Source organism: Caenorhabditis briggsae, assembly GCF_000004555.2.
Source record: "Caenorhabditis briggsae complete genome, chrV, whole genome shotgun sequence".
Taxonomy (NCBI): Eukaryota; Metazoa; Nematoda; class Chromadorea; order Rhabditida; family Rhabditidae; genus Caenorhabditis; species Caenorhabditis briggsae.
In genome coordinates, this window is record NC_013488.2 from 5,421,761 (window position 1) to 5,441,229 (window position 19,469).

Genomic DNA, 19,469 nt, shown 5'->3' on the forward strand with positions numbered 1-19,469 from the left:
ATCTAAGAATCTAAGAATCTAAGAATCTAAGAATCTAAGACTCTAAGAATCTAAGAATCTAAGAATCTGAGAATGTAAGAATCTCGGACTCTAAGAATCTAAGAATCTAAGAATCTAAGAATCTAGGAATCTAAGAATCTAAGAATCTAAGAATCTAAGAATCTAAGAATCTAAGAGTCTAAGAATCTAAGAATCTAAGAATCTAAGAATCTAAGAATCTAAGAATCTAAGAATCTAAGAATCTAAGAATCTAAGAATCTAAGAATCTAAGAATCTAAGAATCTAAGAATCTAAGAATCTAAGAATCTAAGAATCTAAGAATCTAAGAATCTAAGAATCTAAGAATCTAAGAATCTAAGAATCTAAGAATCTAAGAATCTAAGAATCTAAGAATCTAAGAATCTAAGAATCTAAGAATCTAAGAATCTAAGAATCTAGGAATCTAAGAATCTAAGAATCTAAGAATCTAAGAATCTAAGAATCTAAGAATCTAAGAATCTAAGAATCTAAGAATCTAAGAATCTAAGAATCTAAGAATCTAAGAATCTAAGAATCTAAGAATCTAAGAATCTAAGAATCTAAGAATCTAAGAATCTAAGAATCTAAGAATCTAAGAATCTAAGAATCTAAGAATCTAAGAATCTAAGAATCTAAGAATCTAAGAATCTAAGAATCTAAGAATCTAAGAATCTAAGAATCTAAGAATCTAAGAATCTAAGAATCTCAAACTTTCAGGACTGCTTCCATCGAAGCCGTTCCCATTCTAAATGGGTCATTAACGCCGACATTGACGAGCGATTCGTGATGCTCCACCCGGACCTCACCCTCTCCGGATTGCTCAGCTCTCAACCCGAAAACGTCGGAGAGCTTAATTTCCAAGCACAACGCATTCAAAAATCTCAAAAATCCCCGGAAAAATTTGTCAATCTTCTAGAAGCAATAGCTAATTTGGAAGCTTTGAAATTTCGAAAAACCGCAAAAACGAAAATTTGGGAATCTTCGAAAAGTATTTATCGGCCGGAGAAGGTTGCAGTGCAGACCTATCATCATTCCCATCTACAGTATCCCGAGATAATTGTAAAAAATGTGCCACGTGATGTCGCCTATTTTAGGTGAGTGCAGTGGAGCGCATTTTGGCTTTATTGCGATTTTCCAGTGTTTTATCAATAGAGCGAATTTTCAGACACTACCGCGTCACCAGCGTCAGCAATAGTATCGGAAATGGATGGATTTATGGTGACAATTTCACGGATACTGGCCTAGAATCGGAATTGGAAAAGTTACTAGTCCACAGGGTAGCCAATATGGTGGAACATGTTTATGGCTAAAACATTGTTTGTGTTGATTTTTAAATATGAAATTTGAACATTTTTTTTTGAAATTGAATTTTTTGCATAAAACTCAATTTTTTAAAAATTTCTCCCGGGTTACTGTAGCCATGCCGTAAACACCACAACGCAATGTTGCACACTTGAATTTTTTCGATTTTTGGACGGTTGAAAAACAATGGCAAGCGATGGTGAAGAGATGAAATGTAGGTTTTAGAATATAGGGGAATCGAAAATTGGAGGGAAATTGAGAAAATTTGAAAAAAAAACATCTGAATTATTTGGAAAAAATATCAGAGAAAAAATTTTAGCGATTTTTAAAGTAGATTTTTTTGTTTTTCCTTCTATTTTTCATTAATTTCGGCTTCAAAATTGCTGAAACTCGCTGAAAAATGTTTTTTTCCCCGGGTTACTGTAGCTAGTCCGCAAGCACCGCAGCACAAATTTGCACATTTTGTGAATTTTGTCAACGAATTTCTTCCTATTTTTGAAGCATTTTCAGGTTAAAATCGATTAAAACGATTTGCGAATTTCTCTTTTCAGACTTCTATAAACACCATTCGAGCAGGACAAGGGAGTTCATTTCTCTTTTCAGACTTCTATAAACACCATTCGAGCAGGACAAGGGAGTTCAGAGCACGAGTGTCAGTGTGGTCGTTTGAAGACATTTTTAGACGAACTAATGAATTTTAAGCTTTGGCACTAATAAATTTGAATTTCTCGCAATTTTTTACACTAGAAATATGATTGCAAAGATGTATTGAATTGTCTGAAAATAATTTTTTCTGAAAAATTTTGACTGTACGCAATCCGACGTGATGATGTTTGCGGACCTTGCAAAAAAGGATTTTTTGCAGATTTTCAGTTGATTTTCAGCCAAAAACCAATCATTTTATAGGATTCCGACACTCCCCTGGAATTATCGATTTCATTATATTTTTTATTGAAAAATGTCTGGAAATTTCAAAATTTGGCTGTGTACGCAATCTGACGTGTTGGTGTTTGCAGATCTAGCAAAAAAGCTGATTTCCAAGCAACTTTCAGCAAAAAAACACAACTTAGAGAAAAAATTCATTTTTCTCTATTCATAACAACCTAAGTTCCTTGTAAAATAAAATTCAGTAACAAAATGCCACGTGTACGGCTTCATGATTCTTCCAGAATGATACAAGCCATCCGAGTGTCGGCAAGGAATTTTGTCGTTGTTTGGAAGCTAAAATATTGCATTTTTTGGGGCATCCGGACACACAGAAAAACTCACTTTACAAGATTTCGTATTCACGCAATACCCTTTTCCGGATTTCTGCTCATCTAGACACTCGCGAAGTTTTGTCGAATAAAAATCTTCAGTTGGCAATTTTTTGATAAATTCTTGAAGTGTAGGAAGTAGGAGGGTCCTGAAATTTTGGATTTCTAGGCCACCAAAACTCGGCCACTCACTCTCTAATCCCTTCCTCGATCTCCATTAGTGCCTCCTCATTCAAAAGTAGTGAGTCCTGACTCATTGGATTTTGTGGGATTACTGTAGCATTCAATTGTTCCTCGGTTCCCTAAAAAGATCTCTAACGACTTTTTAAGTAAACCACAGTAACCCACATATTGCAAGTTCTTGAACCTCAAGAAGGCGTTCGTTGTGATGGCCTTTTTGCTCAAATGGTGTGGTTGCTCGCCTTGCTCAGACAGATAAATAGGCTGACGTTCAGCTTGGGTTGAATAGTGGGTCCATGTGGAATTGTATCTTTCGGTACGGACAATAGAACGACCACGTCTCAAGGTCTCCCCAGGTTGAGCATTGGCTAGCAAGGCGCGGAGACTTTGCTGGTCCGGGGAGGCATCTGAAAATAAAAAAATTAATTGGCTTCTAACTTCTTGGAAATTCAAAGTTTCGAGAAGTTTTCAATTCAGAAATGTTAAAGGTGGGGGACAGGAGATTTTTCGTAGTTTTTTTATAGCTAGAGTATGCATTCTATCGTCACGGTGTACAACGCTTAATGTCACTCTGCGTACAGCTGTTGTCCTCGCCTTTATGTATGCAATCGGGCGTGCGCTTTCTCTTTGCGTGGCTCAGTCGGTAGCGGCGCCGCACCCTCAATCATCGCCCTCACAAGTTCAACTCCTCGAGGAGCATCTTTGAACGGAATTTCGAGAACATTATTTTTTTTCATGTCCCCCCCCCTTTAAGTTGAAACGAGCTTCAAATTGATATGAAGTTTGCATGGTTTAGAAAGCAACTACTTTTGAAAAAGCTCTTTTCAAGGAAAGAATCGAATCCTGTTGACAGAACGTGCCTCAGCTTTCTCAAGGCTCGCTAGACTCGCCTGCTTGCTGGAATGCCATTTTGTAACATTATCCATTTATATAACAACTTGTAGCTCTAGTAATGATCCACATTTTACAATTCAAAGCAATTGTAAATATTGATTTTGAAGCGAGTTATGCGTTGCTAATTAGCATCACGCGCATCTGACAATGCCGCTTTTGGTACACTGACTTGTAACTCGCTTCAAGTTCAACTTTTCTGAGCGGTGGAAATTTCAAGGTGTAGGGCTCAAAAAATGACTTCAAATGTTAAAATAGTTGAAGCTCTTTTCAAGTTCTACATTTTTCACTTCGAATCGCTCAAAAATATTGAGTTTGAACCAAGTTACAAGCTAGCGTACCAAAGGCGCCTGATTGTCAGGTGATGTGCGGCCAATCAACAAAGCATAACTTTCTTCAAAATAAATAGTTTTAATTGATTTTAACTGACAGATGTAGATGGTAAAAAATAGCTACGAATTAATATATGTATTGTAGTAGTTGCCAAGTTTTAGTTTATATAAATTATAATCCAAACAGTAATGAGCCATAAGGAAACTATTGCTGCAAGAAGGAGAGACGGTCAACTAGGTTCAAAGCCTTCTACTTAGAAGCCTTATTTTTGAGAATGATGATATTCAATAATACTTTGTAGCTCCTTACAATTCCTACAGCTTCCAGTTTGAATCGCTCATTGGAGTTTGAAGCGAGTTACGAACCAGCGTATCAAAGGCGGCTGATTGTCAGGTGATGTACGCTCAATTAAGAAATCATAACTCTCTTCAAAATCAATATTTCCGATTGTTTCAAATAGCAAAATGTAGATCAGAAAAATATCTACAAATCGATATATTATTCAATAATGTTTATCTAAACCCGTTTGACGAGCAGGCGAGCTTTGAGAATGTTATGACTCCGCTCGTCAACAAGATATGCTGGCTTGTTTTTAAAAGTTGCGCTTTTCAGATTTTCAAGGAAAGAACTCATACAAATTTTATATCATTTTGAAGCTCTTCTGAAGTTCTACATTTCCAAATTAAAATCGTTCAGAAAATTATCAATTTCCAATAAGAAAAAGAGGCAACTCACACTTGACAGATTGTTCCTCGACAATTTGATAATACAATGCACTAATCTGCATACTTCCCTCGTATTCTCTCTCAAACTCCTCATAATAATAGTTTGCATTTACTGGGAATAGCAAATCCTCAATTTCCATGAATCCCACAAACTGCGCGGCTTCTTTATACTGTAGCAAGCAGTCCGTAAAAGCTGCCGCTGGATTTCGGAGCTCCATATTTCTACTTGGCTCCAAAAACGGGCGAGCGACTTGCGAGAACTTTACAGTATGCCACGATTGAGTGCTCATTAATCCCAGCTCGCCCATTTCTCGAACCATTTGATAGTAGTTTTCGAGCATCGTCATCATGTAGACGTGCAAATGGGCTCCAAACTTTTTGGTGACGTGCAGTTGGGTGAGAAGTGATTGCCATTGCTCAGCGGCGAATAGAGGCGCGATACAGAAGACAACTGGCTTTGGAGTTTCCATTTTTGGTTTTGAGAAGAGCAGCTGGAATTTATTTTTATTAGAATTTTGTTGAAAAATTGAGTTCAAATTCACCTCCAACATCCCAGTTCTAGTCTCGAATTCCAATTTTGACATTGAATCAACTGTATTGGCCTGGATAAGGACTGTCGTGTATTCACAGCTCTCTTCAGGGTCTTGCTCTCTGGAAATTGAATTTTGCCTATTTTCAGTTGGAAATATCCAAATTCGGAGTCATAAAAAAAGTAGTCTAGAATTTTCGGATTTGTTAGAAAATTCCAGAGTATACTAAACAAAACTAGAGCTTTAGTTTGGAGCTGACAACTTTATTGCAGTTTTTTTTTAGTTTTTAAGATATGCGTCTTTAAAAATACCGTACCACTTTCTCTCGTACACTGTTGCCGTCTCCTCTTTAAAGGCACACATCTCAAAAACCAAAAAATTACAAAAAAGTTGTCAACTACTAAATTAGAGCTCTATTTTTGTTTATTATACTCGGAAAGTTTCAGAAAGTGTCTATCGAAATCTACTATATTTTTTAGGCATCAGAAGTTGGCCATGTTTAACTGAAAAAATGGTCCCGCTCGGTGGGTGTGGGTTTCCAGATTTGAAGCTCGGAAAAGATTAAAAAAGGGAAGGATTTTAGAAAACTCAAAAAAAGTCCAAAAAAAATCCGTCCTGATGCAATTATGAAAATATTCAAATTAAAGAACTTCAGGCCGGTACTATAAAACATCATGAAAAGTTCACTAACGTGCTCAGTTTCGCTTCTGTGACAACTCTTCTGGTTGAATTTGTTCCCACGACTCGCATCACATATTCATTCAAATCGGTCACTGCTCCTTTGTGCATTGTGGCAACGATTGCCACTGCGTTCTTGCCCAATCTGCAATTTTAAGATTTTTTGAAATTTAGAGAAACTTTTCTCTTGATTTCCGGAAAATCGAAATGTTCTAGAAATTCCTTAAAATTTTGAAATCCTTTCGGTTTTTTTTTATTTCTTAGAATTTTCGAATTTTTTAGGCCTCCTCTAAGTTTATGACCTAGAAGTGGTCTCACGTTCAATTGGTGTTTTTTTATACCATCTTACCGTGATAACCTAGAAAAATTGAAGAAGTTAGGTCATCATGGTTAAATGGGTTAGAAAACTCATCAGATCATTTCTAGACCATAAAAGTTGATGGACTAGAAAACTCATCCTATGAAAATTAGACTACAGATTTTTTTTTGAAATTACAAAACTTACGATTTCGAATCTTCATAATAATAAGCTGAATGAATGAATGCATTTTCTTCTCCAGTTTCCATCAACATCATCTTATCATGGAATAGTTTTTCTGGTGGATTTTCTCCACTAAAAAACCAAATAATTGTACATAAAATCGAAAAAATCAGAAATATCATTGCCCATGGTAATCGAAGTTGTGATTTCACTTGTTTCCAGTTTTTCGTGTGTTGTGGAAGCATTTTCTGGAAAATTGGTTTAAAAAAAAACAATCAAAACTTTCAAATGATTCCAAAAATAGCGATGATTGTTGATAATTAGAGTTTTTGAAATTTTGAAAGTTTGACTTTTCAAACTTTTGGATATTTCGAGATATTCAAAACTAGAATTTCGAAAATTTTGAAATTTTTGTAATTAAAAATTTGAGGCCTAATTGTGAGCGAAAATGAAAAAATCCAAAAGAACAGAAAGTGTCGTCAGGCCCGAAAATGTTTCAAACTGGCCAAATCGAAAAATTTTGTCTCATTTCCATGGAACAAAAAGCGAAGGATAGAACAGGTGCGGAGATTGGGATCTTTCCAGAAAAATTGAAAAAATGGAGATTTTTATCGATGCCGCGAAACAGAAAATGCCCGATTCTGAGTAGAGAAACGGAATTTTTCGGTGGGGGAAAGAGAGGGAAAAGAAAGGAAAAAGGAGACGAAAGGGGAAAAGTTTTGGATACCTGAATTCTGGAGTTGACGGAACAGGATTTGTAATGCGATTCGAATGGCAGAGATGGAGATCAAAAAGTGGAAAATCAAGGGATTTTTGGAATCCATTTTGAACTTGGTAAATTCGACAAAAAAAGAAATTGAGAAAAATCAAAAAAAAATAATGATGTTGCAAAAATTCTGAAAATCATTGAACTATTTATTAAAATCGAAAATTTCAGAGAATAGTTGTCCTAATTATGTTTGTCATTTTTTCGTTTGGTGCTGGACTATAGAATGGCGAAAACCGATTTGATTTTGATGGTGGATCACAGCTTGGAGTTTGTGGTGATGATCTAGTGTAGAACATTGACATGAGCAATCTGCAACATTTACTTTTCATTCTAATTTTCAGAATTTCAGAATTTTAGAATTCATTTTGTCATTATTTGTGAATAGATGTGAAAAAAAGTACCGTAAAACCTGTATTAAAAGGACCGGTTTTGTTCCAAGGTACCACCGGAGGGCCCTACTATTACAGGGCCTTTCAATTAGAGGGGGCCTTTCTATTTTTCCGGCCAGTTTTTCCGAAATGTCGCATCGGAAAATTCGACGAAGTTTCGTTCAAAATCCATGAAAATCTACCAATTTCACCAAAATTTAGCAAGATTTTCATCGAAAAATAGAGTTTCAACAAACATTCTATTAAATTGTGGAGTTCCCGGAACACTTTCCACTGAAAAAGCACGAGAATTTTCTGATTTAAGAACACATTTTGAAGGGGGGGCCCTTCTAATACAGGTTTTACGGTATATGGAAAAAACGAACCCATCCATCATAACTACAGTCAATGCTGAAACTGCACCACACAAAAACTGAAACCATTGAGCCGAATAAAATGTGTAGACATATGTGTTCAGCATACAATCTGTGGTATGGGTACAATCCTGAATGACACACTGAATGAACATGTTCCTTCTTTTTCGTTTTCTAGTCTTCGAGAGATTCTGATCCATCACTCCACCACCCAACCCAATCGCAATTTTAATAATGGTAATCATATTGATACTTAATGAAATGATAGCCATGAGGAGGACAAGATTTGTGACATATTGTGAGAGATTTCTCGAGCATATTGTATCCGTTGGGCTCCAGGAGACATTCTCAACGAAGAATATGTAACTGCAACCGTCTGAAAATGGTGACGACGTAGGATAGGATTTCTAGTCATACAGTACAAAAACACCGCAGGCTTTTATCCAACGATCCATAGACTATGGTTTCTCTTTTTTATGCTCCCTCTACCACAAAAGACCCCTTTTCCAGTCACAAACGTACCCATCATTGCTGGAAGTGACATTACTATTGAAAGCATCCATAATCCACCCAATGAGACTTTTGTCCAGAGGAACTTGTGTTTTTTGTTGAACCAATAGGGACAGGATACTGCCACAGCTCGATTAACAGTTAAGCACAATTGAGTAAACGGACCAGACATCAAATACGGTCCCCAACCGACGATTTGGCCAAAAAATACATTGAAATAATCAGGAAGGTAGAGATAGTTTCTAGAAGTTTTTAAAAAGGGAAATACATATAAGACACTTTGGCTCTGTCCTAAGGTTCTTTGGCTATCAAAAATTCCCATTTGGGTCAAAAATTAAGAGCTCACAAAGACCTTTTTGAAGTAAAACCTGGGCCCAGAAGTTTATCTCCTCGAGAATTTTATACGAACAAAATTAAGTGATTTTCTTCCATATCCCGCCCTTCATACAAATTGGAAAACAATTCATTTGGGATATACCCGCCTTTTTTTTGAAATGAAGGTACCAGAAGGTAAAAGCTTACAAAAATGAGCATGGAGCGGCCCAGACGAGAAAAGCTGTAGCAATCAAAATGTTAGCGATAGCCTTGTTAATACAGATCTTGTGAAAACCCTCGCATTCTCGATACATTCGATGGATCACCAAGCCGTTGAGACAGATTACAGCAAGACTCATCTGAAAATTATGTATGTCTCAAAACCAGAGATGTCCGGATTCCGGATTCCGTGAAAAATATTTTTTTCCGGATTCCGTATTCCGGATTCCGGAAAAAAACTGTTTCACTCCGGATTCCGTTAAATTTTTATTTTTCCGGATTCCGGATTCCGGATTCCGTTTCTCAAAAAGATTCCGGACATCTCTGCTCAAGGCTAACTTTTGTTGAATTTTTGTGTCTAAATTACAAGGCCCTTCTATTGAAAGTTTTTGAAACTTTTATTTAAGGTGGGGGGACATGAAAAAATAATGTTCTCGATATTTCGTTTAAATATGCCCGTCGAGGAGTTGAACTTGTTGGGGCGATGATTGAGGGTGCGACGCCGCTACCGACTGAGCTACACGGGAAGAGAAAGCGGCCGCCCGATTGCATACATAAAGGCGAGGACGACAGCTGTACGCAGAGTGACATTAAGCGTTGTACACCGTCACGGTAGAATGCATACTCTGGCCCCAAAAATCCCCCGTAAAATCTTCTGTCACCCCACCTTTAAAAGTTTCTTCGTTTTTTTCAATTTCGGTATTTTTCGAAATTTCAGCACATGTTGAAAACTAAAAAAATTTCGGGACTATCGAAGTTTTCAGTTTTCTAATTTCATGAACTCCCGGAAATTCAAAAATGTAATAAAATGCAGAATAATTGAGAATCTGAAACGATAAGAAGTTCAAGGAAAAACTAAAACATTCTGAAAATCATTTCTCGATTTTCGTACAAAATTTTTTGGAAACTCAACTTTGAAACTTTATTTTATTTTTTCTCAAGATTTTTAAATTGCGCAAAAACTTACCACAAGCATCACAGAAGCGGCAAAATATCGGAACTCGATCATTTCGGCTGAAATTTTTTCAGACTGAAATTAAAAAAAAAGAATCAAAAACGATGAAAAAAATTTTCTCAGAACTTTTGGAATAACTCGGAAATCATTCCGTTTCTAAGAAAACAAGAATTGAAAAATACCCAACTGAAGATAATCAGATTTTTTCGGCGAGGAACAGAGAAAAAATGGAATGACCGATTTCATTTCCGAAAACACCAGACCGCTGTTATTTGAAAAAGATTAAATCATATTCTACAGGAGATATGCCAGAAAAACTAGGAAAAATAAAGAAATATGGGCACATTTTTGATTTCTAGGAGATGAAATTACAAAATTTCATTTGACATTTTTTTCAACACGAAAAAAAGTTGAGAGAACCAGAAATTGAAAAATTTGTTTTTTGAAAATCAGTGAAAAAGCTTCCAAATAACAACCTAGTTTTCAAATTTTAGGCCATTTTTGTAACTCCTAAACCATTACCCAATTTAGAAATTCTAGGTTTTCGTGGGCAATATCACTGATACCGTCACGAAGGGTTAACCGGCGTTAACTGATGAATGAACGACTACGACAAACAAGAGGAGAAGGTAAAGCAATAAGAGTTAATTAGAAACTAAGAGAGATAAAAAAGTTATGAAGCGAAAACTAAGAATTCAAGGGAAAAGTGAGCAAGTTATAAAGAGAGCTACAAGACGGAAAGTTAGGGGTTAAGTAAAGGTTTAAGGGGTATAAAAGGGAAAACAAATAAGGAATTTTGGAACGAGATTTAGATGAAAGGCTACCAAAAGAACAAAATTATGACCAATTCTAGATTGGGCCTAAAAGACAAAATACAGAATAAAAGGAGAGTGAGAGAACAAACGAAAGGGAACGCGCAGACGATGAGGAGGGTTGCAGTTAAGGGGGAAACAAAATAAAGAAGAGGAAAACATGTTAGATAAAGATTATAAAAGAAACAAACGACGTCATCGGAACGTAGCGAAGCAAAAAGTCAGAGCCGGAACCAAGTGAAGTCAACGTAGTCGGCAAGCGTGCTCCTCTGATAACAGTTATCATTCCTTGGGCGGCAGTTTGAAATCCGGAACCGTAGTATAGTTAGGTCGATTGGAGGGCAATGGGGAGTGCTTGGACCAGTAGGGGACGTTGGGGGAGAATTTATACCTGAAAGAAAGTTACAAGGGCTTTGCCCGCTCTGTTTGATAATTAGAAAGAATCGTGGAACATGTGATGTTTCACGACATAGGTCATGACCTAATTTTCTTTATTTTCTAGGTCATGACATAGATTTTTAGGTTTTCTAGGTCACGAACTAATTTCCAAAAGTACGCGGCCATGACCTAGATTTTTTGGTTTTCTTGGTCATGACCTAAATTTTTGTATCTTTTTGACATGACCTAGATTTTTTATGTTCTAGGTCATGGTCTAATTTCCAAAAACATTGACATAGATTTTTGACTTTTCTAGGTCGTGACCTAATTTTTGAAATTTTCTAGGTCATGACCTATATTTTTGAATTTTCTGAGTCATACACTAGATTTTGGATCCTTTAGAGTACAAATGCAATTTGGACCCCGAATCATGAGAACCATAGATTCAGCTCAAAATTTCGATTCAAAAAATGTAGTCCTTAACCAGAAGAAAACTTGCAATTACCAGAATTGACGTATCATTTTCCCCCATAATTAATGTTATTAGTTGGAGAAATCCCTGATGGGAATATTTTCCTTTGATATGTCTGGGTATAAAACCCAAAATTTTTTTTTCATTTTCTCAAAAATCTCAATAAATGGAAAAAATCTATTCCAATATTCAGCAAATTTTCGGCACCGTTTCTATAGTCACAAATTCATTTTTGGCATATTTAATTCTTACGAAATCACCGCTAAAATTAGGTACTTATAAGTGGTTGATGCTTTATACAACTTTTTTTGAACTTATTTACGCCAGTTTGACATTTTTTGTGACACCGGTAATTTTTTCAATTCAAAGTTTCAGCAAGTGCGCTCCACTGAACAGAAAATTTTTCAGACCCAAAGAAACCACGAATCCGTTAACATCGTTTTCCAAGACATGGATGGAATCTGGTTCAATCATCAGACCGCTCAAATATTTTTGTGTAAATTTCAGAAAAAAGTTTCAGACAAAAATCTGGGAATTTCAGTGATCTACCTAACATGTTTTGGATCTTCTATGGCTCTATTCGCTGTACATTTCATCTATAGATATGGAGCAGTGAATAAGTGAGCTGAGAAAAAGTGAAATTGATCAAATAAATCATCAGAGATTTCCAAAAATCGTATTTATCTGGAGCAAAATTAGCAATCTTGTATTTTTGTCCGGTGATTAGTGGAGTTTTTTGGGGTATCACTTGTTGGGTTTTTATGTCAGAGTCCAGTGAGACAAGTGATTTCATGAGGTGAAATTTTTTATATTTTTCTGTTTTTCGGCAATTTTTGATTGTTGAAAACTTCCGTTTTTTAAAATCGAATATCAAAAGTGTTTCTTTGTTTTGAAAAATGGTCATTTTAGTTCAAAATTTTGAGTTTTTCTATGATATGTTTCCTTTTTTCACTTTAGTTTGTTGTCCTTTTTTGAAAACTATCTTACCGTAAAACCTGTGATAGGAGGGCTCCTTGATTTCTAGCTTTGAGCCCATAAAAGTTGTCAACTGATAAACGTTTATCCTAATATCACAAACATTTTATCAGTTGAGACATTTTTGATTTATCTTATAGGAGCCGAGATAATTGAGCTCGAACTTGACAGTATGGATGCACTTCTATTACAGGCTTCTATGTATTTTTTAATCAAATTCTCCTTATGTTCAGACTATATCTGAAACAAAAATTTAATTTGGAAATCGACCAATGTGTTTATGTTGCCTTATATTTTTGGAGATCTGGTCCAGATGGAAAAGTTCATCCAGACATTTTTTCGTTTATTGGTGTAGGAATACTGTACCTGATTTTGGTGATTTTTTGATTTTCGGGAAGATAAATGTTTGAAAAATACAAAATACATAAATATAGAAATTCGGAAATTCAAAAATTTGAAAAAAAAATATTTTTTCAGGGTTTCTCATTATTCTGTGTCCTCTACTTTGGCATTAATTGCTATCTTTGGATTTCCAGAAAACTCGGTTCTCTAGAAAATCAATCCCCAGCTACAAAATCTCATCAAACTCAATTATTTTATGCTCTTCTGATACAAGCATTGATCCCATTTGTGCTCATGTATCTTCCAGCTACTCTCGTTTTCACATTTCCCATGATAAATTTGGATTTTGACCTAAAGTATCCATTTATGGAGATCACAATTGCACTGTATCCAGCTATCGACCCATTTCCAACAATTTTGATCATAAAACATTATCGAATGGCTTTTATTCGAATTTTAAAGTGTAATCGGAGCAATCAAATTTACTCTCATGGCACGTCGGCAGTTCCGAAGAACCTGAGCAATGTTGTTAATTGATTGATATTTTAACGATTATGAAAATTATGTATAATTAATGATTCAAGTTATTGATTGAATAAAGATTTTCAAAGAAAGATAAAGAGTCCGTCTGTAAAATTTTCGCATGCATCTATATTTTTTCACCCCAGACCTTGATTTTTGCATTGTGCAGGTCATGCCCTAAGTTTTCGATTTTCTATGTCATAACCTAATTTTTTAAAAGTTCTAGGCCATGACCTAGATTTTTTGATAATTAGGGCATGACCGTTTTTTTTTCGAAATCTCTAGATCATCTAGACTAGATTTTCGGATTTTCGAGGCTCTGACCTAGATTTTTTTCAATATCTAGATTTTTTAATTTCTTAAGTGATGACCTAGATTTTTGGAATTTTAGGTCATGACCTATTTTTTTCGAACTTGCTAGATCATGGCCACGGTTATTTCTTCTATACGATTTACAAGAATGATCTTCCTGGTTTTTTTCTGCAAAGTTTCAATTTTGTGGCGTTTTTGAGATACACTTTAAAACTCTTCCCTCGTTTTTCACACTTTCATTTGTTCCCTTTTTCATACTAATTGTAAGAAGAAAAATAAACTTATTATTATCTCCAAGGAATTATCATATCGTTTAGTGCGTCTAGGCAGTAGTAAAGTTATTGGAGAAAAATATTTATGTTTACTTACATTCAGCTGCCTCATCCATCGAAACCATCGTCCATCTATCCATCGAATTTCTTCGATTCTATTTTTCCAAAATTATGAGAGATTTTGATTTCGCTACTATCTTCCAATATTTCTCCTATTCGTCGTTTATTCCATTTTACAGCAATTGAATAATCCTATTTTTACACTAGAAATTATTGATGGAGTACTTTTTCTGATTACAAGCATCGATATTTATACGGAGTTTTCCTTCGAGTACTTTCTATGCGCAAGTTGCTACATTATTGTTTTAACTGTTTTGGGGATTACTGTGGCTATATTAGCGTTTAAAAAATTGCAAGGCACGATATCTGCGAATCAAGGGATCTCGAGAAAACTGACAAAAATCGCATTGACCAATGGATTTGTGTACTCTGGAATTATGGTTTATACGCTGGCAAATATTTTGGGACCACGAATTCCATTCTTGCCTACTGTTCTTCTGGAATATGCTGACAACGGCTTCAGATTTGGTGAGGAGGAAGATCTCAGAAATGGAAATTCCGGAAAGAAGATTTTTTCATGTTTACAGACATTCTAGGAAATCAGAAATTTAGAATGTCCAGAAATTCAGAAGTTCAGAATTTTCTAAAAATTCAAAATTCTCAAATTTTATCTTGAAAAATTTCCGAAAAAAGGCATTTCTTAATTTTTCAGATTACGCTATCTCTTCCATATATCCTTCTAATTATTGACACAAACATCAAAAAAGATATTCGTTGGAGTAGAGAAAGCTCTAGTGTGGATCCAACAAGACCAGATGTTTCCTAAATTCTACAGCTAACTCAGTTATTTAAAAAAAATTTTTTCTATGATTGTCATATATTTTTCTAATAAAATTCAGCTTGAAAATGCTCAAATTATTCTGCTTCAGAAATTCAAAAATTCGGAAACTCAAAAATATACTTTATATGACATGGGAATGAAATTCAAAAACATCTTCCAAGAATTAAAACAATCATATATGTCAATAATTCAGTGAAAACCCTTCCAGATAGTTTTGTAGTAGTTTCCAAGTGTACTGTAGTTGTTACCGTAGGAATTGTACACGATGGATTTGCAGTTGGCTCTCCTGGAGCTGCCGTAGTGAAGTTCAGCTGTTTTCCTTCTGGAAATTAAAAAATTAAGGCTTTTTTCCTTTTAAAAAACTCACGAACTACAAAATACTGTACAAAGTACTGTCCCATTTGTGCACTTATCGAATTTATCACAATATCATCGCCAACGACTGGAGTGCTCCATGGAGCGAAAAAGTCAGTTGGGACGGTGTCAGTGCAATAATTTTTGCCGTTGTCCTCAACGTAAAATGTGACAGTGGCGCCATTTGGGACATGTCCAAGAATCTGAAATCGGGATTTCAGAATTTCAGAATTTCAGAATTTCAGAACTTCAAAATTTCAAACTTTCAGAATTTCTTTTTAAAACTTACATTAGCTCCAGTGTAACCATTTGAATGGGTATCTTTCATCATATTCACTCGAGTAACCGTTTGTTGTTCTCCCGAGCTCTTCATGTAGAATCCAGTGGTAGTTAATGCAGTTGTAGTTGTTCCACCAAGAATTGCTGATAAAATAATTGATTTTTCAGAAAATTTTCCATTAATTGTATACACTTTTGGCATTTTCAAAAAATTTCCAGACTTTCAAAAAATCATAGCCTAGCTAATAATCGTGTTTAAATCAAGCATGAGCAATAAAATCACCTTTCCCTGGCTCAATTTTAAAGGTGCATCCTTTGAAAGAGTCCAAGTAAAACGCCACAGAACTCAACGAGAATGTCTCCACATTTTTGAAATAAAGCCAATCGAAAATGTCGCTGTGAACTGGATTTGAGAAGATTTGAGTGTTTTTTAGTTCAATTCCATCCTGAGGAATTCCATTGTAGATTGCTATTGAAGCATTTTGATCCTGTTTCCAATTACTGATTTTTGAGGATAGGTTTGGCATCGTATTTGTCATTGTACTCAGAAAGACTACTGTAGCTTCAACGTCACCCAATTTTTGTAGATCTATGTTCAGAACACTGTGGACGTCGATCACGTAGAAGTTTCCTGGAAAACTTTTTTTAGGAACTGTAAGTTTAGGAAATATTAAATTTACAGGTATTTTTTTCATGAAAGTTCTAGGAATTTTGAAAAATCTAATCTTCCAGAATTAAAATTTTTCACCATTCTGATATTTGAAAAAAAAAATATTGCAAAATTTTGGACTCGCGAATTTCTTAAGGTTGAAGTACCAGGAAATTTCTGGAATTTTTGAAATTCGGAAAATGATTCTGATTTTTTTCCGTTTCTCATTGAATTTCTAGGATTTTATTTTGTTTTTTTTTTCCGAAGATCAAAAATCGAAATTTTTCGAGCTCGGAAAGTTCTGGACTGTTCTAAAATTTGGAAATTTTAGCTTTTATATTTTTTGCTAATTTCAAAACTTCCACATTTCTGAAATTTGGATGTTCCGAAATTCCGAGTTTGTTGAAAATTCTGGTTTTCTGAACTACTAATTTTCAAAAATTAAAACCGAATGTCCGAACTTACCGTAAGACCTGTATTAGAAGGGCCGGCCCTTCTACTGTTTCAAGCTACCTCTGGAGGGCCCTTCTATTACAAAAGCCCTTCAATTAGAGGGGGCCTTTTTATTTTTCCGGTCATTTCATCGAAAAAATCGACGAATTTTCGTTCAAAAGTCATGAAAATCTATCAATTTCACCAGAATTAATCAGGGTTTTGAGCAAAAAAAGTAGTTTTTCAACAGATTTCTATTAAATTGAAGAATTCCCTGAATATCTTTCATTGAAAACGTACGGAAATTTTTTAATTTCATGACTATTTTGAAGGGGTTTTTTACTGGTGGCCCTTCTATTACGGGGATCCTTCTAATTTTCCAAACTTCTCTCGGGTGGCCCTTCTATTAAAGGGACCTTTCTAATACAGGTTTTACGGTATTAATTTTTAACATTTGCATTTTCTGGACGTTTTTATGTATACTAAATTTTGAAAACTTTGGGGTTTTGAAAACATCGAGTTTTTCGTGGTTCCTGAATTTTCGAATTTTTCAAAATTTTCAAAATTTACGAACTTTCTGAAATAAAACTTTTGAAATAAAACTTTCAAAACTCTGGAAAAAAGTCAAAAAATTTCTGGATTTCTGGAATCGTGGATTTAAAAAATTCCGAAATTCCAATTTTTTGAAGATCCGAGTTTCTGAATTTCAGAAAATTTCGAATTTAGCATTTTCTAAATCATTAATATTAAAAACGAATTCCCAGTTTCCTGAAAATTCAGTAATTCATGTTTTTTGAATATTACGGAAAACTTCCGTATTTTTGAATATTAATCTTCTAAAACATTTTTAGAGATTTTTCAAAAACCTACCATTTTGAAACTGTTTAGCTGTATTGTAGTACAGTACTCCTTTCAAATTTGCCAATTGAAAATCCGCCAAATTCGATGTAATATAGGAATTTGGTTGAATTGGGTACGGTCGTTGAATTTCAGAATTTACTGGGGTTTCCATTGTTCTGTATTTCAGATCTTGAAGGCTGAAACATTTTTTAAAACATTTTTTTCAAAATTTCAAAAATTGGCTTACGAAACTTTATCCTTTCCAGACACCACCATCACATTTGCCAGCACATCGTCATCATCGAAACTTGCAGAAACATACAGAGAAACCACATTTTCATTTTTCAAAAAATTCGGAACATTTGCTCCTTTCAAATGGCTCAGACTTATTAATTGTTGGCCGAAAACTCCGGAAATAAGAGCAAAAGATAGGAGATTATTCATTTTGAGAAAATGCAGACTGTAAAAAATTTTACAACACCCCTTGTATAAATAGAAGGAAAATGATGTAATTGGGCGTTGATAAGCTGAATGATTTTAAGAAAAAAACGCTGATAAGAAAAAAGTGGAGTTTGGAACAATGCTGTCCTAAGCTTTTTCAGACTTTTCTAAGTAAGACTCTTATAATCGATGACGTGGAACTGATTTTAGATTGAAGTGATTCATTGATTATTAAAAAAAAAAATTTTTGTAGTATTTTTTTTTGAATTTAAATTTTTCGCACAGGTTGAAAGAAGATTTTCAGGACATTTGGATTGTTTCAATCTGAATTTTATTGGCAAAAAGATATATGTGAATCATAGAAAAATAAATAGAGAAAGAGCTACTAAGTTCTTGGAATTGATTAAAAATGGAATTTTGAAAAATAATTCAAGATGATAATATTTTAAGAAACAGCTGGTCCGGTTAGATTAACGCTGGGGATTTCTCGAGTTAGACGCATATCTCGTCTGATGTTAGTGTCGAAAATTAAAGGATATATGGAAGGGATAGGGTCATCTGAAAATTTAAGAAATTTAAAGATAAAATTTGAGAATTTTGAATTTTTAGAAAATTCTGAACTTCTGAATTTCTGAACATTCTAAATTTCTGATTTCCTAGAATTTCTGTAAACATGAAAAAATCTTCTGATTTTCCGGAATTTCCATTTCTGAGATCTTCCTCCTCTCCAAATCTGAAGCCGTTGTCAGCATATTTGCAGCATATTCCAGAAGAACAGTAGGCAAGAATGGAATTCGTGGTCCCAAAATATTTGCCAGCGTATAAACCATAATTCCAGAGTACACAAATCCATTGGTCAATGCGATTTTTGTCAGTTTTCTCGAGATCCCTTGATCCGCAGATACCGTACCTTTCAATTTTTTAAACGCGAGCCTCGTTACAGTAATCCCCAAACCTATTAACACAGTAATGTAAAAACTCGCGAACACAAAATAACGATTAGAAAAGTTTGCCCAGTTTTCGGTATTTTTGACGAGGAATGAATGTTTCTGAAAAGTTGAAAATTTCATAATTAGACGACGATTTTCATATACAAACTCGTTGACAGAAAAAGTGCTGTAATTACGAGATTGAAAAGAAGAAAATGATCACATCGCTGAGAATCAATAATCTGTCAAAAACTTCAGAAAAGTTGTTCCCAAAACTTGGGAAAAGATCACATAATCAGCTCGCAGGTGTATCAAGGATGCTCAGAGCTTTGAGCAAAGCCAGAGATAAGTAGCAATTCAATAGTGAAGTAAATATCAGTTGTTTGGAAGGAATAGTTTGAAGAAAAGTATGAGGAACCAAGAAGAGTCTGTTGAGACTAGTTCAGACAGTAAAAATAAACTTTTCTTCTTTTCTCTGACTCATTGTCATCTCCTCTGACAATATCTCAGTAGATGAATCATACTTTCCTTTGTTCTCATCTTTCTTGAATTCCAGAATCTCTAATTTCATAGGAAGCTTTGTTTTCCCTTAGCTATGTATCTTTGATTAATTCTTTGTATTTACCAGCATGTTTGCCGCGCCTCCGGCGCTTCA

At 34.8% G+C, this 19,469-nt stretch overlaps 5 protein-coding genes across 5 annotated transcripts in view; 2 read left to right on the forward strand and 3 right to left on the reverse strand.

Annotated features, from left to right (window-relative positions):
* CBG12156 overlaps positions 1-1,328 on the forward strand; it is a gene marked incomplete at both ends in the record, with an annotated part of 3,369 nt that extends 2,041 nt beyond the window's left edge. Inside the window, 2 exons of the mRNA XM_045237042.1 lie at positions 753-1,112; positions 1,184-1,328. Coding sequence (XP_045094776.1) covers positions 753-1,112; positions 1,184-1,328 — 505 coding nt within the window. The remainder of the gene's footprint in view (positions 1-752; positions 1,113-1,183) is intronic.
* Positions 1,329-2,409: 1,081 nt separating this feature from the next.
* CBG12157 lies at positions 2,410-6,639 on the reverse strand (the record flags this gene model as incomplete). Its single annotated transcript, XM_002636186.2, has 8 exons — positions 2,410-2,541; positions 2,590-2,725; positions 2,769-2,878; positions 2,925-3,163; positions 4,716-5,196; positions 5,248-5,356; positions 5,927-6,058; positions 6,419-6,639. The coding sequence occupies 8 exons, from the start codon at positions 6,637-6,639 to the stop codon at positions 2,410-2,412; spliced, it is 1,560 nt and encodes a 519-aa protein (XP_002636232.2).
* Positions 6,640-7,327: 688 nt separating this feature from the next.
* Positions 7,328-9,958, reverse strand: Cbr-srx-115 (the record flags this gene model as incomplete). Its single annotated transcript, XM_002636187.1, has 5 exons — positions 7,328-7,472; positions 7,918-8,281; positions 8,428-8,657; positions 8,938-9,089; positions 9,917-9,958. 5 exons carry the CDS (start codon positions 9,956-9,958, stop codon positions 7,328-7,330), a joined length of 933 nt encoding a protein of 310 aa, XP_002636233.1.
* A 1,774-nt stretch (positions 9,959-11,732) lies between these two features.
* CBG12159 lies at positions 11,733-13,420 on the forward strand (the record flags this gene model as incomplete). Its single annotated transcript, XM_002636188.1, has 6 exons — positions 11,733-11,915; positions 11,975-12,062; positions 12,108-12,187; positions 12,229-12,363; positions 12,776-12,916; positions 13,019-13,420. The coding sequence occupies 6 exons, from the start codon at positions 11,733-11,735 to the stop codon at positions 13,418-13,420; spliced, it is 1,029 nt and encodes a 342-aa protein (XP_002636234.1).
* Positions 13,421-15,033: 1,613 nt separating this feature from the next.
* Positions 15,034-17,888, reverse strand: CBG12160 (the record flags this gene model as incomplete). The annotated part of the gene is made up of 6 exons (XM_045237043.1): positions 15,034-15,212; positions 15,258-15,447; positions 15,534-15,667; positions 15,807-16,154; positions 17,475-17,641; positions 17,692-17,888. 6 exons carry the CDS (start codon positions 17,886-17,888, stop codon positions 15,034-15,036), a joined length of 1,215 nt encoding a protein of 404 aa, XP_045094777.1.
* Positions 17,889-19,469: the final 1,581 nt, after the last annotated feature.